The sequence below is a fragment of the Lasiosphaeria miniovina genome, assembly GCF_030549165.1.
Source record: "Lasiosphaeria miniovina strain SMH2392-1A chromosome Unknown B0T26scaffold_5, whole genome shotgun sequence".
Taxonomy (NCBI): Eukaryota; Fungi; Ascomycota; class Sordariomycetes; order Sordariales; family Lasiosphaeriaceae; genus Lasiosphaeria; species Lasiosphaeria miniovina.
In genome coordinates this window covers 3096184-3110997 of record NW_026848224.1, presented here as the reverse complement: position 1 = coordinate 3110997, position 14814 = coordinate 3096184, and the positions used below count along the sequence as shown (strand labels likewise).

Genomic DNA, 14814 nt, shown 5'->3' with positions numbered 1-14814 from the left:
ATGAACGTACTGTTCATCACCCCCCACACAACGCTTAGGCACAATCGTGGCTAGAGCGCCACGAACATTTTTTTTTTTAATTTTTTTTTTGCGCCAGACCCCTTTAGGCGCCTGTTTTCGCCCGCAAGAGAGGGAGCTGGGTCCCACGAGGCTGCCGGAAGAGCACCTACCTACTACCTATCTAGGTACCACGCTACTGCAGGCCCGAGTCAGAGTGGCTAGAGCTGCCCCGTAGACGATTGTTTTGGTGAACAGTGGTCGGTGAGATGAGAAAAAAAACCGCACTAGCCGCATCCAGCCGCCTTTTTGACAGAGTCGAAATCCACAAGCGCACTCTTTGATCGGTACCTACATTCAGATAATTAACCACAATCGGAGAGCCCAGAGAGGAAAAAGCCGCAATAGGGTTTAAGATGAATACTACGACGTCAATCTACCCGATATTACCAATACCAGCCACGCCGGTACCTTTTGCAGCTGCTTATATCACTTGTATACTCTGTTGTGCTTCTGGCTGTAAATGCCACCGAGAAATGCCACCAAGCCTGCAACATGTCCTCGCATATTCACAACAACCCTATCACTTCCCCGGCACCGATCTCGCCATAGTCGGGCTGCCCTGGCCCCACGAGAAGCACGCGCTGGTGCAGTTGAGCTGGAAGAAGGCGACGACCGTGTCCTCCTGCACCTGGATATTATGCGAGACGCCGGCGGCGCTGTACGCCTCGAACCAGCCGTTGGGGCCGTAGACGGTCTTGGTCCAGCCGGCGACGGGCGTGTTCAGCGCGGTGGCAGTCGGCGCGGCCGCGAGCCCCAGCACGGCCGTCCACTCCTTGACGGCCTCGCCAAAGTTGGCGTAGTTGAGCACCTCGTCGCGCGTGCCGTGGAACACCTGCAGCTTGGGCCGCCACGCGCTGCCGTAGGTCGGGTACGCGGCGGCGACGAGCGCGGCCCACTCGGCGGGCGAGTGCTTGACCTTCCCCTTGGCGCAGTCGTCGCTCCAGTACCCGTACACGCCCGAATTGTTGCCCGGCGCGGCGAAGCAGCCGAACGGCACGCCGGAAAAGGCCGAGCCCGCCGCGAACACGTCCGGGTACGCGCCCACCAGCACGTTGGTCATCATGGCGCCCGACGACACGCCCGTGACGAAGACGCGGGAGGCGTCGCCCCCGTACTTGGCGAGGGTCCACTTGACCATGCTGACGATGCCTTGACTGTCGCCGCCGGCGCCGTGCGCCAGCGTCTCCGCCGACGACACGTCCCAGCACTGGTCCGCGCTGTGCGGGCTGTTAGGGTAGATGACGATGAACCCGTGCCGGCTGGCCAGCGCCGCGAACTGGCTGCCGGTGTAAGCTGCGCTGGCCGTCCCGTGGCACCAGTGCGGGTTGACCAGCACGGCTGGTTTCGCGGCTAGCTTGTCCGGCACGAAGATGTAGAAGCCTACTTTGGTCGGGTTCGCCCCGATGTCGTCCTTGATTTGTACGAGCGAGGCGCCGCGTGCGACGCCCAGGAGGAGCGAGCTGATTAGCAGCGCGAGCGCGAGCGCGGCGGCCGAGGCTCGGGCCGTGGTTCCCATGTTGAAGGCGGTGCTGCCGCCGTGGTTTACTCGGCAGCCTGGTGTTTTGTCGTCGTGGCGTCTTTGTGCAGACGAGTCTCGTCTCGCGCCTTGGCCCCTGAGTCCCTGAGTTCTTGGCTTTGCCGTTTCCGACATGTCTGGAGACAGGCAAGGTTCACGGTATATATCTCTCCATTTCCCCTCTCGCCATCTCAAAATTGTGACTTGATAATATGGCCCCAGAGGCTAGCGGCCCGGAGTCCACGACTGGCGCGGGCGCGCCCCGCCGGACTAACACGTCGGCAGGCCGCTGGGCGGAGCATGGCGGTCCGAGGCTCGCTTTGGGACTCGTCGGCGTTCGGCTGGCGGCTGCATATTAATTCCTGCCAGCCTCCTCCAGGAGTGCAGCCGAGTTCAGCCAGGCTCCAATTTTCCCGGTTCGGGCCATGCAGCCAGCCCTCAATTCTTGGGTAGGTTGTTTATTCTGAATATTTGTAGTCGGGTTTCGGGTTGGTTGTTGTTTCTGTCAATAATCAGTTTGTTGAGCTGGTGATCAATTCTTATTTCCGTGAATAAGTGATTAGCAGCCCTGGTGCCTTGCCTTTCCTGGAAAATGGGTCGCCGGGTCGGTGGAGATGCCGAGTCTGAAACCGTCCGAACTCTAGGTGCTGACTTAACCTAACTGAGAGAGGTTGCGAAACCGAGACGCCGCTGTTGTGCCGCAACTCGGCCCGGCCTCGCCCAAAGGAATGGCTCAAACCCAGCCCGGCCCGCACGTGTGACACACCAAGCAATTCCGATGCGGCCCAGCTCGCCCACGATGTGGCGTGCTGTCAGCCGTTGCTGACTTCTTCCAACTGACAACACATCAACCCCCCGACGACAAGCGCAGACACAACATTTCTCCAGACCGCAACTTGCGAACTACACAAACAAAGCTCCCAGACTAAATGGTAGATGAGAGCCATGCCGTCCCTAGTTCCGTCTTGTCGGCAGTAAGAAAGCAAGCTCATATTTGACCGCTTGGAACCAGTTGTTGACAGCCAAAAAGGGGCCCAGATCCGAGCTCTCGCATCTCACGGGCGCCGTCACCCGGCCGCCGTTAACCGGTCGCCGCGCGAAACACCCATCAACCATGGCCCGTGTGGCCACTGCCCTGCCGATGGGCTTCCGGTCGACAGACACAAAAATGCTGACGGCATTCCAATCGCCAGGGGACTAGTATGATACAAATAGATTTTCCACTCCCTGAATTCCGCCTGTGGTTGCGAGCACTTCTTGCCTAGACCGCTCTAGACCTGGACCTTTGGCGTTGCCGTCTGGTCTAATACTGACTCAATTATCGTCTACAACAATTCATTGACTGGCAGGTCGTCCTGTGACAACATCGCCGTCCAATGGCGCGAAATTTCTTCACATTTCCCAGCGTCACGCTGATAACGCTGCTTGAGATATTGCTGGTAAACACGCGCTACTCGCAGCTGGCGCCGTCCGGGCTGCCCCGGTCCCAGCTCTTCCTCTTCATCGCCGCGGCAAACTATGTCTTTCTCCTGCTGTGGACCACGCGCATCTACCCCGTCTTCTTCCACCCGCTGCGGCGATTTCCCGCCCCAAAGGTCAGGCCACCCGACGCATGTATCTCGGATAATTATTGACAGAAAATCCTTGCAGATAAACATGGTCTCTCGGATCTTCACGCAGCTCGGGTCGTCGCTGCCGCCGGGCCAGGCGCTGCTGGACATGGCGGAGTGCACGCCCAACGACGGGGTCATGGTGCTGCAGGGCCACGGCGAGTGCCTGCTGCTGACGAAACCCGGGGTGTTGGGCGAGGTGCTGGTGCAGCACCCGTACGACTTCGCCAAGCCCAGCTACGCGCGCGACTTCATGCGGCCGGTGCTGGCCGACGGCCTGGTCATCGTCGAGGGCGAGCGCCACCAGTTCCTACGCAAGCACGTGCAGACGGGCTTCAAGCTGGCCCGTATCCGCGCCCTGTACCCGGCCATGATGGCGAAAGCGGCGCGGCTCGTCGAGGTGCTTGGTGAGGACGAGGTCAGGGGCAGTGCTGGGAGCGTCGTCGACGTGAGCGTGTGGGCGGGCAAGGCGACCTTCGACACCATCATGGCCGCCGCGCTGGGCTGCGACCTCGACGTGCTGCGCCGCCCGCACGAGCCGCTGCTCAAGCTGTACGCGGCCGTGCTGCAGCCCAGCACCGCCGCCTTTGTGCACCTCGGCCTGCTGTTCCTGCTCCCGCCCGACGTTGTGCGCCTGCTGCCGTTCGACGCCGGCCGCTCCATGCGCGAGGCCGGCGACAAGTTGCGGCTCGTCATGACGGATCTCATCCGCCAGCGCCGCGCTGCCATCCTCAGTAGCGGCAGCCTAGACGACGGCAGTGACGGCCGCGTCGATATCCTGTCGGAGCTGATCAAGGACGGGTTTTTGTCAGAGGACGACATGGTCGACCAGCTGCTGACGTTTATGCCTGCGGGGTGAGTTTCCATTTCCTTTCCTCTCCTAGTTTCCATACTAAAAAACAATGGACGCCAGCTACGAATCGACGGCGTCCACCGTGTCCTGGATCATGTACCTGCTGGCGGTGCACCCAGAGTGGCAGGACAAGCTGCGGGCCGAGGTCGGGCGCGCGCTGCCCGACTTCGCACCCCTCAGCAACGACGAAAAGCCCGGCTACGACGACAGCACGCTAGCGGCCGTGCTCGAGCGGCTGCCGTACCTCAACGGCATTGTCAACGAGACACTGCGACTATACCCGAGCCTGCCGGTGACGGCGCGCGTGGCGGCGCGCGACACGAGCATCGCGGGCCACGCCGTCGAGAAAGGCACCGAGATCGTCCTGTCGGCCTGGCTCGTCAACCGGTACACGGCCGTGTGGGGCGCCGACGCGTGCGTGTTCCGCCCGGAGCGCTGGATTACCCCTACCACCCCTGGACCTGGGCCTGATGGAGAGAAAGACGACGAGGCCCGCTTCCGCGACGGCACACCCAACAACACGGGCGGCGTCGCCGGGAACAACTACGCCCACATGACGTTCCTGCACGGCCCGCGCAACTGCATCGGCCAGGGCTTCGCGCGCGCCGAGCTGCGCTGCCTGACGGCCGCCCTCACCGCCGCCTTCTCCTGGCGGCTGGCTATGGATCCGCGCCGCGCTGTCCCCGTCGGCGTCATTGCCAGCCGCCCTGCCCACGGCATGTTTCTGCACCTCGAGCGGGTGAAGCGGTGATTTGTGTGTGTGTGTGTGTGCGTGTGTGTGTGTGTGTGTGTGTGTGTGTGTGTGTGTACTATGGGAAGGGTCCGGTGAAACGGGCTGGAAAAGGGGCTGGATACGGGGTCGGATTGCATTGAGCGTGATTTGTTGTTATTTTCGTTTCGTTAGGTTTAATGGAAACATTTCACCGGCGACAATTCACTAGCAATGATTATCACGCAACTGCCGCAAGTCTTCATGTTTTCTCAGTTGAGAGTTTTCGTGCTCTGATGATTACCACTAGTCTAATACCCATTATTACCCAACACCGACAGCTTCCGTTGCGGCCCCCCCTCCGACCGTAACAGCCAGTGAGAAAAGGAGTGTGATTCGTCTGCATCCAATCCTGCCCTTCCCATTCATCCAGCCGTCCGTCCATCCGTCCATCTTCGACAAGGCCAATCCCCACCAAAGACACGACACGACACGACAGGCGAGACAGACAGAGCCCGACAGGAGGAAAAACAGACACAACAGTCAATATAAACCCCTACCCCCGTCAAAGCCAGACAAATCCCTCACTCCTCCTGCTCCTCCTCAACAGCAGCGCCATCATACCCCGCCAAGAGGTCGCGGACAGCGGCCTCGACGGCCGCGGCGCGCTTGTAGTGGCCGTACGAGCCGTACTTGCCGTAGCTGTCCAGCTTGGGGTACTTGCCGTACGTGCTGTACTTGCCGTACGTGCTGTACTTGCCGTACTTGCCGTACTTGCCGTAGCCCTTGGACGGGGGCTCGGGCTTTTAGCTGCCGTCCTTAGGCGGGTCGGGCTTCTAGTCGCCGCCCTTGGGCGGCTTGTCGCGCGCCGCCACGGCCGAGTCGCTGGCGGCCGAGTCGGCGAAGGGCATGGCCAGTGCTACGGGCAGCATGGCGAAGAGGATGGCTAAGGGCTTCATTGTTGCTTTTGTTGCGGTGTGTGTGTGTGTGTGTTTTGAGTGTGTGAGTATGTGGGCTGGGCTTGGTGGTTTCTGCTGGCTGGCCTCGAGGAGAGATGATGAATGACTTGGTGCGATTCTTGCCAAGGGGTGGATGCAATAGACAGCCAAGAGAGAGAGGGAAACGAAGGAGGTTGGGTGAAGATAAGAAACCAAGGCCGACCGTCGAGGCCGGAATCCAGGCAGCTATTTAATTAGGATAAAATGGTTTGTTTGCAGTCGGTTGACAGCGTCGTCGGCTGGCTTTGTCGCGCGCCGGATTCATGATGGTGATGATGCAACGCGTCATCCCATCCCATTCATTCCATTCCCTCATGCTCAAAATATTGGGAAGTGGGCGAATGCAGTGCTGTTTGTTTTGTGCATGCTTTCGTAACTGCAGGGGCGTTGGCTCTCGTTGACTTCTTTGTGCTTTTTTTTGGTAGTTAGAGTGGTGATGCTCGCCATCGTTGAGGACACGAGGTACGTTGGTGCTCGATGGCAGCGACAGATTTATCTCGGACCGAAATGATGGCAACTCGTGTGGAGGTGAGACATTTGCTCCCCCTCTAAACTTTGTCCCGGTGCAAAAGAGGAATGATCGCCGAAAAACATGTATGTTGAGAACTAGACTACGTAGCTAGCTTTCTCCGTCATAATTCAGGCGGCTACTTCCGGCGGCACCCGCCCTTGGCTGGGGCCTGACGCTTTCGGAGCAGACACCTTCGCAGCTGCATGCCATTCGCCTTGACGCAAATGGCCTTCCAAATCGTGGCATTCCGCAACGCAATAGGCACGATCCAGGCACAGAAGTGTGTGCTGGGTGCAGGTGTCGTTGGGAAATTGGGAATTGTTCCTGCCAATCGTCCCCGCAAGTCAATATTGATGAACGAGAGCAACACCGCCACTGGACGGAGCATTGCAACTTGGCTCATGTCCGGCGTCTGTGCCTATGAAACTTGGCTGTGCCCATGGCCGGCCTGCATCAGCCCGAAACTGATGACATGGGCTGAGGTCGTCAAAACATTAGCATGACTACAGACTAGTTTATACGGCTACAACATAATATCTGTGCGCATTTCTACTTGGCTGTGTTGGCAGGTTACACTAGTCCGACATGACTTTTTTTCAGCCCATGACGAGGGTGCCGGTGATAGCGAGGCGACGTGCGGTGGTGTCGTAGTTAACCGAGTTTAGCAATCTATAACTTAGCAGCTTAGGTAGTCCAGACCGTACACCAAGCCAAGCACTCTTCAGCGACAAAAGTCGCACAGTATTATCACGACCAAAGAAGGCCCCATCACCTGCCCGGCATGGTCTTTACACCCCCCCCCCCCCCCGCCCCCCGAGCCTGTACGATACGGACCCAAAGGCGTACGAGCTGTACGGCGAGGTGCCGGGCATCGAGCGCAAGGACGTGCACATTGAGCTGACCGAGCCCAACGTGCTACTGATCCGCGGCCACATCGACCGCCCCTACAAGACCAAGAAGCAGGACAAGCAGGACAAGTACGGCGAGTGCGAGTGCCCCGACGACAAGAAGTGCGAGCCGTGCAAGAAGTCGGGCGGCGAGTGCCACAAGAAGGCCGCAGACAGCAAGCCAGGCATGGCCCCGACTGTGCGCTACCTCCAGCGCGAGCTCTTTGTCGGCGACTTTGCCCGCGACTTTGCCTTCCCGGGACCTCTGCAAGAGTTCGAGATCAAGGTAGTGGCGCCGCCGCATCGAGATCGGTCAAGGGGCCGGCCCAAGGAGTCACTCGGGATAGTAAAAGGAGATGGAGGGCATTGTTTGTATACAATTAAAGCGTTATTAATAAGCTTTGATGCACGCACCACCACTTTTTTCCTCGCACCTGCCTGGGAACCTTGGCAGCTATTAACAATTAAAATACGCAAAGCCTATTTTAGGCTGGTAAAATCGTGAAATCCCATCTCCCGCCCGTGCGCTTCCCATGTGCCAACCCAGCCCGCCCGGCCGCCCGGGTCAACAACGTTGAAGCCATCAAAACCTTCAAAAGCCCCGAAAACGCGTTTACCGTGGTGTTTTCCATTTTGACGATTTCTTCGTTACTGAGTCGGCCTCGGAATAAAGGTAACTTGCAAATGGCAACTCTGAGGCCCGGATTTGTACGTAAATTGGCCAAATTTCATGGTAGGCGCCCAGTTGCCTAAATGATCTATCTGTTCAATCCTGATTTGTTGACACAGTGATGAAATTCCTTGGTGTCGACTCTATCAATCTAGTAACCCAGTCTATCTCAACCTAGTCACCCTCGCCGCCCTTCCTACGAGGATAAGGGTCATCTTCACGGGACAGCGACAGCCAGCGCGAGGGAGCCGGGGACGGCGAGGTCGAGGAAGCCGGAGACAGCGAGGTTGAGGGAGCCGGAGCCGGGGACGGTGAGGGTGAGGGAGCTTGAATCATCAGAGGAAATCTCGATAAAAGGCATTACGAAGACTGTGAGCGGAAAGATATGTTGACGATGTGTTCAAGGGATGTTTGGCAAAGGAAAAGCCTACAAAGGCCACCTGGTCGCTGCAGACCTTAAAACACCGACTGCGCACACAAATGCCGGCATGTGGAAGTGTAAATAGTGTCATTTTGACTTTGCAGGGCTTCCTTAGTGCCCGGTATGCTTCCTTAATGCCCGGTAGGCCGTTGGGTGGCGCCCATGCAATACGGCATTTTACCATACAAAAAGCGGTCCCTACGTTGCCAGCTGCCAATGACCCCCAAGTAGGTGCGAGGAAAAAGGTGGTGGGTGCATGCATCAAAGCTCTTATTAATTACGCAGTCGGTCCCATGACTAATTCTCGTGAAACATCGAATGTGAATATGCAAGCCACTGATTACGACGGAAGTTAAAAGAAGAGGCAGTCTATTCAAACAGTAATAACCGCCTTTTCGGACAGTAGTGTACAGAAAGTGACTTTGCAGCTAATGCGTCAAGGCACAAGCCCAGCCAAAATCGGATTCTTACACCTAAAAAGTCCAATTCTAATGGATGGCACGCTTCTTCAGATAGTCTGCCCTGCACTGAGCCCGTAATTGAAGCTATCGCTAAATCTAATAAAACCTTCCAACTCCAACTATACTACCGTCTATATATCTACTTCTCGGGCTTCATCCTAGGCGCGGCTCTCAACGCCCACGGCGCGCAGGGCCCGAGGAGGCATTACAAAGGCCTCCACACGTGGTACGGGAACCCGCCACCCTACCATGGCTTTGGCTATAGCTTCAAACTTCAAGAAAGCAACGCTCTTTAGGATACACAGTCACGCGGCCTACCCTATATGCGAATGATGTTAAATGTGGTGCGTATACGGTATGTGGCTAATTGATCTGAAGTTGGTTGCGCTGGCTTCGTCTCAAGAATTAATGCTCTTCTTGTGCGAAAAGTGATTTCTCATGGGCAGAGCCTAGCGCGCGTGTAGCATTTTGTACACGCCTCTCTGGAAAGATAGTTGTTACTGTCCGAATAGACTACCTCAAGAAGAAAGGAAGTAACGTGTGTGATAAGCGAGATGAACAGACAAGCGAGTTGAACACTTTTGACGCGACGCGCCTCCTCTCTACAAAACACCAAATTCCTCAACAAACTCAAATGTCTCTTCCTTCATACGAAGCTAGGGTGAATTTGGCCCTCAGGGCTATTCAAAACGACCCAAAACTCAGTATTCGAGCTGCAGCAACAACATATCAAGTCACGGTAAATACTATACGCAACCGACGCGACGGCAAACCTGCACGACGTGATACTCCAGCCAATTCGCGTAAGCTTACGGATTTGGAAGAGAAAACGATTGTTCAGTACATCATTGAGCTATGTGCGCGCGCATTTCATCCCCGGCTTTCGTACGTAGAAGATATGGCCAATCGATTGCTACGCGAACGCGACGCGCCCTCTGTCGGTACACGCTGGGCTCACAACTTCGTCAAGCGCCAGCCAGAACTTCGGACGCGTTTTACGCGTAAATACGACTACCAGAGGGCCAAATGCGAAGATCCAAAAGTTATTCGCGAGTGGTTTGCGCTTGTGCACAACACGAAGGCCAAGTACGGTATCCTTGACGAAGATTTGTACAATTTCGACGAGACCGGCTTTATGATGGGCATTATCATCCCCGCTATGGTAGTTACTACCTCTGATGGCCGTGGTAGGGCTAAGCAAGCCCAGCCTGGTAATCGAGAGTGGGCTACAGTCATCCAAGGAGTGAATGCTCTAGGCTGGACTATCCCACCATTCATTATCTTAGCTGGGCAATATCACCTTGCTAACTGGTATCAAGAGTGCAACCTTCCGGGTACCTGGCGTATCGCAACAACCGACAATGGCTGGACTACTAATGAGAAAGGCATGGATTGGATTCGGCACTTCGATTTCCACACAGCATCTCGTACGAAGGGAATATACCGACTGTTAATTCTCGACGGCCACGATAGCCACCACTCCGAAGAATTCGAGACTTACTGCCGGGAGCACAACATCATCACACTCTGTATGCCTCCGCACTCTTCACACCTACTTCAGCCATTGGATGTTGGTTGCTTTGGGCCGTTGAAGAAGGCGTACGGCTGTCAGATTGAGCAGCTGATGCGGATGAACATCACACATATTAGCAAGCTGGAGTTTCTTTGTGGGTTTAGAGAGGCGTTTTTTGCTTCGGTTACGGAAAGGAATATCCAGGGGGGGTTTGCTGGAGCCGGCCTTGTGCCGTACGATCCAGAGAGGGTGATATCCAAGCTGGATGTGCGTATTCGGACTCCAACACCCCCAGCTACAAGCCCAACTACATCGCTACCTTGGGTCTCCCAAACGCCACAAAACCCGAGAGAGGCTGCCTCACAGTCAGCGTTCATCAAAACTCGAATTTCCAACCATCAGGGCAGCTCTCCAACACCAATGCTGACTGCTGTGGATCGATTAGCTAAAGGTACGATGGCTATGATGCACGAGGTGGCTCTTTTGCGTACAGAGGTCTCAGCACTTCGGAAGGCCAATGAGGGGCTTAGTAAGCGACGGAGAGCCAAGAAAACACGTGTTCGGCTTGGAGGGTCACTTACTGTACAAGAGGCACAGGATCTACTGGATCAGAAGGCTGTGGGTGGGCAGTTGGTCCAGGAAACACGACAAAATGGTGGTGGTGCAGGGGGGTCTCGTACGAAGATTCGATGCTGTGGCGTATGCGGCAAGCCTGGCCATAATGCACGTACGTGCAAGGAGGCTGCAGAATCGTCTGATTCATCTGTTTCCGATTCAGTTATTGTTATTTCCTAGTGTTGTGGTTGTGTAATTGAGGGTAGTTGTGGTGAGGTTGTGGAAATTGTTCAACTCGCTTGTCTGTTCATCTCGCTTATCACACACGTTAAAAGAAAATGGAAATACATGAATACATTGCAATTAAACAACCACGTGTGATAGATTAATACGCCCCAGCGGTTAATTAATGTGATGGGGGACGGATAAATCTTCCTAACAAGTAACCACGAAAACAAGTTGGAAAAAGTAGAAAACAAGAAAGATTAACCGCCGTAGCCAAAAATAGAACCAAGGAGAGAGATAGGTATATATATATGCATATCATAGAGAGAGAGAGGTCGCCGCGCAGCCCTAGCAGGCAGGGGGTCCCTACTCAATGTCCTTCTCATCCTCCTCGCCGCCCACGAAGGCCGCACATCCAACACCACCACGGCAACCCGAGTGCGGAGGGGGGGAGAAGCAGGCCACCAGCCTGTGCCGAAGCCAACCGGCCCTTCTATTATGTTATTGTCTCGGATGATGATGATGATGAAGGTGCGCGCCCGCCGGCGCTCCTCCGGGTTGCCATCCAAGCAGACGACGGCTGGAGACGGCGAGGAGGCTGCTGGTGCTGCTGGTGCTGCTGCTGCTGGTGCTGCTGCTGCTGGTGCTGCTGCTGCTGCTGCTGCTGCTGCTGCTGCTGGCCGCCGCATTTATATTGTGTGCGGATAATAATACGAGGTTTCTCGTCGGCCGGGGGGCGAGAAGAAGCCGTCCAGCGTGTCTTGAGGGCCAGCGGCGTCGAGGAACTGCTGCTGCTGCTGCTGCTCGGAATCTGTGGCCGGCTCGAGACTTGGTGGTTCGGTGACAATACCTAATAATAGCGTAGATGGCGGTTGCGACGGTATTGTGCCCCCCAGATATATATGGGCGGCTGCTGCGAAGGGGATGCTGGTTATGGGCAGAACATCGTGATGGCAAAGCTGTCCCGGGTCCGGCCCGACCGGCCCGGACCCGGCCATGTCATCGTAATGGTATGTCTGGTCCTGGTACGCCAACGCTGGCGGATCGTACCTCGAGCTAATATTAAGCTCCAAGGCTAAACCAGTCCGTGTTGGTGGTCTGGCTGTTCGATCATTATTAATAACAGTGCTGCTGCCGTGTGGTGCTGATGCCGAGCCTGCCACCGCCGCCGCCGCCACCGCCGCCGCCTTGGACTCGCTGCTGCAATCGCAGTCTTTACCTGGCAAATGGGGGCAGTCTCTCAGCGGCCGGCCGGGCTTCCGCACAGGCACCATGGACCGCTCGCTCGCGTGAGTGCATTTGCTCGCCCGGTGGCCACGGATGCACTTCCTGCTGTGTTGATTAAATACGCCATGATGGCCGTCAGTCAACTCTGTTTAATATTCAGGTAATTTGAAAATTATTGCGCGCGATTATAAAGTGCACTGCACTGCACTGCACTGCACTGCCTCTCACACGTTGGAACAACTGACTGATGGACTGACTGGGCGAGGACCGAGGACGGGACAATTAAATCAGTCATAAGACAGACGCTGCTTACCATGCCAACTTCGGGTGCCTGGCGTGCGGCATCATGGCGGCGAAACTTCAAAGCGCGGGTGACCAGCGCGTCTTCTTGGTGAACTGGCCGCCTTTGGGCCTCCTGCTTGACGTGCCAAGTACTTGATTAATTAATTATTTTGATGGGCTCAGGACAATCAGTTGGAGGCCGGTTTTAGAACTTGAGCAAATGTGTCGGGGTTTGGCCACGCATCATGTCGCACGCCGTCGTGATGTCCCCTCCAGAATTATGAAGGGAGGGAGGGAAAACAGGGTGCGGCGGGACACTAATACTACCTACCTACCTATGTACCTTGATCGATATTCCTCCTGTTTTCTTGGCACGGACAGAAAGGGAACTGTACTCCGTATGACCTGCCCAGAGAGTTAGTCATCCTTTCTCACATGGAAATTTGTTAGTGTCTGAGTCCTCCCCCCGCCCCCCGCTTCCACTCTCGCCTCTCGTACACGCACGTCTGACTCGGAGCCATCCATCCATCCTCACGCAACGCCAATATTATTGGCACTATTATTGGCACAGCGGATGCAAATTCACGCCGAGATTTAGATTTCTAGAGCAAAGCGATTTATTAAATAAATAATTAAACAGCAAAGTGGTGGTACCGTAATAATCGACAGCTCTCTCTCTCTGTAAATTATTAACACGAATGACATGTTCCTGTTTTAATTACCCTGGTAGGTAGGTAGCTTAATTACTCTCTCAGCTCCCGTCCCCCCCCCCCCTCCAAATCCCAATCAACCCTCCGCCGTCACACCGCTCCCTACAATAAGACTACGCACGCTAAAATTATTCCGGCGACGCCCATACTGCCAAAGATGGCGGACCGGCGGGCGCCTGCAGCCGTGACCACTGGAGAAGATGTTATTGACGCCCTGGTGGGGGAGGCGCTTGGCTTGGTCACTGATGGCGACGACGACGACGACGACGACGAGGGGTTGCGGCTGCTACCATCATGGGCGCCAGCCTCGCTCGAAGGATGTGCCGACGCCTTGGTCGATCCATGATCACGGCTTGGGCTTGGGGAAGACGACGTGGTAGTTGACCCGTGGTCGTGGCCATGCGAGGATGGTGGCGTTGACGTAGGCGTTGATGTTGATGTCGGCTCTGGACTCAAAGTTGGCGTCGCTGACGACTTGGTAGAAGCCGTCTCTGACGACTCTGGGGTTGGAGTCGTGTCAGACGTTGAAATCGAAACGGGCGTGCTTGACTCGGATATGCTTGACGCCGGTGTGCTTGACTCGGGTGTGCTTGACGCCGGTGTGCTTGAGTCGGGTGTGCTCGACGCCGGTGTGCTTGACCCGGGCGTTCTCGACACCGGTGTGCTCGATGCCGGTGTGCTCGACGCCAGTGTGCTCGACGCCGGTGTGCTAGATGTACTAGGCCGAGGTGGAGGGATCAAGGGCCCTATCGAGACGGCGGGGTCGTTCACGCAATCTGGCGGCACGGAGGTTGGACCACCTGCGACGAAGGTCACGGCGGTGCACTGGAGAGGCTGTAAGTATCAAGCAACCCTTTCCCCCCCCGCAGTAGGTTTCCTGAGAATGGGATAGACGGACGGCGCAGATCTATCTTACCTGATAAAGCAGCCCATCCGGGGCATGCTGGATGAGCTGTACCACGGCGGCCTGGCCCACCCAGGCTGGGTTTCCGGGAACCTGAGTAAAACACACGTCGCCGACACCTGTCTGCGCGAAGGGCAAGACCAGCGGCACCCAGGTAATGGCGCCCTCACTGATGAGAGCGGCATTCGCTTCCCAGGTCACGGAGCCGTGGGTGGTTAGTATAGAGACAGGGTAGCCCTCTACTGGCCAGTCTGTCACACCCGTGGACCGGTCCGTGGCATCAAACGAGCCGCATGGAGATTCCGTCTCCCTTGTGTCGTCGTATCCAAGACTGACAGGCGAGAAAAGCACAAAGTGAGCGACACTCTGGCCGATGAGGCCGAGCAACCAGAGTGGCAAGACAACCCGCATGGTGAGAGGCTGCGTAGGCTAGCAAGAAGCGAGTCCGACGCATCCAAGGGATTCGTCGTTTATTGGAAAAGGATAAAGCCGCAGACGAGTGGACTGTTTCTTAGTTATTAATTAGTTCCGTCCCGCCAGGACAGCCAGCAATTTATTATACCTAGCGGACAGCAACGACGACGCAGGCGGCTGGCTGCACACAATCAGACAATCAGCAGCCAGCTAGACAATGGCAGATTCGCACGCAACTTCTCTGAGGGCAAAAAAAAAAAAAAAAAAAAAAAAAAACAATAAAAAGAG

The 14814-nt window shown here is 56.1% G+C and overlaps 6 protein-coding genes across 6 annotated transcripts; 3 read left to right on the top strand and 3 right to left on the bottom strand.

The window, feature by feature from the left end:
• Nucleotides 1–193: 193 nt before the first annotated feature.
• On the bottom strand, nucleotides 194–1882 carry B0T26DRAFT_813395 (Alpha/Beta hydrolase protein; the record flags this gene model as incomplete). The annotated part of the gene is made up of 3 exons (XM_060447332.1): nucleotides 674–1882; nucleotides 541–557; nucleotides 194–284 (listed from the first exon to the last, which is right to left on the bottom strand). The coding sequence occupies exons 1-3, from the start codon at nucleotides 1709–1711 to the stop codon at nucleotides 194–196; spliced, it is 1146 nt and encodes a 381-aa protein (XP_060294645.1). The 5' UTR covers nucleotides 1712–1882.
• A 1070-nt stretch (nucleotides 1883–2952) lies between these two features.
• Nucleotides 2953–4790, top strand: B0T26DRAFT_742079 (cytochrome P450; the record flags this gene model as incomplete). Its single annotated transcript, XM_060444060.1, has 3 exons — nucleotides 2953–3171; nucleotides 3227–4041; nucleotides 4100–4790. The coding sequence occupies 3 exons, from the start codon at nucleotides 2953–2955 to the stop codon at nucleotides 4788–4790; spliced, it is 1725 nt and encodes a 574-aa protein (XP_060294644.1).
• An 888-nt stretch (nucleotides 4791–5678) lies between these two features.
• B0T26DRAFT_677667 (uncharacterized protein) lies at nucleotides 5679–8320 on the top strand (the record flags this gene model as incomplete). The annotated part of the gene is made up of 7 exons (XM_060440129.1): nucleotides 5679–5754; nucleotides 6172–6208; nucleotides 6390–6537; nucleotides 7098–7490; nucleotides 7634–7817; nucleotides 8024–8131; nucleotides 8220–8320. 7 exons carry the CDS (start codon nucleotides 5679–5681, stop codon nucleotides 8318–8320), a joined length of 1047 nt encoding a protein of 348 aa, XP_060294643.1.
• Nucleotides 8321–11633: 3313 nt separating this feature from the next.
• B0T26DRAFT_717085 (uncharacterized protein) lies at nucleotides 11634–12268 on the bottom strand. The gene has a single exon (XM_060442314.1). It carries the CDS (start codon nucleotides 12261–12263, stop codon nucleotides 11679–11681), a length of 585 nt encoding a protein of 194 aa, XP_060294642.1. The 5' UTR covers nucleotides 12264–12268; the 3' UTR covers nucleotides 11634–11678.
• Nucleotides 12269–13348: 1080 nt separating this feature from the next.
• On the top strand, nucleotides 13349–14256 carry B0T26DRAFT_717084 (uncharacterized protein). The gene has a single exon (XM_060442313.1). It carries the CDS (start codon nucleotides 13765–13767, stop codon nucleotides 14098–14100), a length of 336 nt encoding a protein of 111 aa, XP_060294641.1. The 5' UTR covers nucleotides 13349–13764; the 3' UTR covers nucleotides 14101–14256.
• On the bottom strand, nucleotides 14116–14523 carry B0T26DRAFT_649311 (uncharacterized protein; the record flags this gene model as incomplete). The annotated part of the gene is made up of 1 exon (XM_060438076.1): nucleotides 14116–14523. One exon carries the CDS (start codon nucleotides 14521–14523, stop codon nucleotides 14116–14118), a length of 408 nt encoding a protein of 135 aa, XP_060294640.1.
• Between the last annotated feature and the right edge of the window lie 291 nt (nucleotides 14524–14814).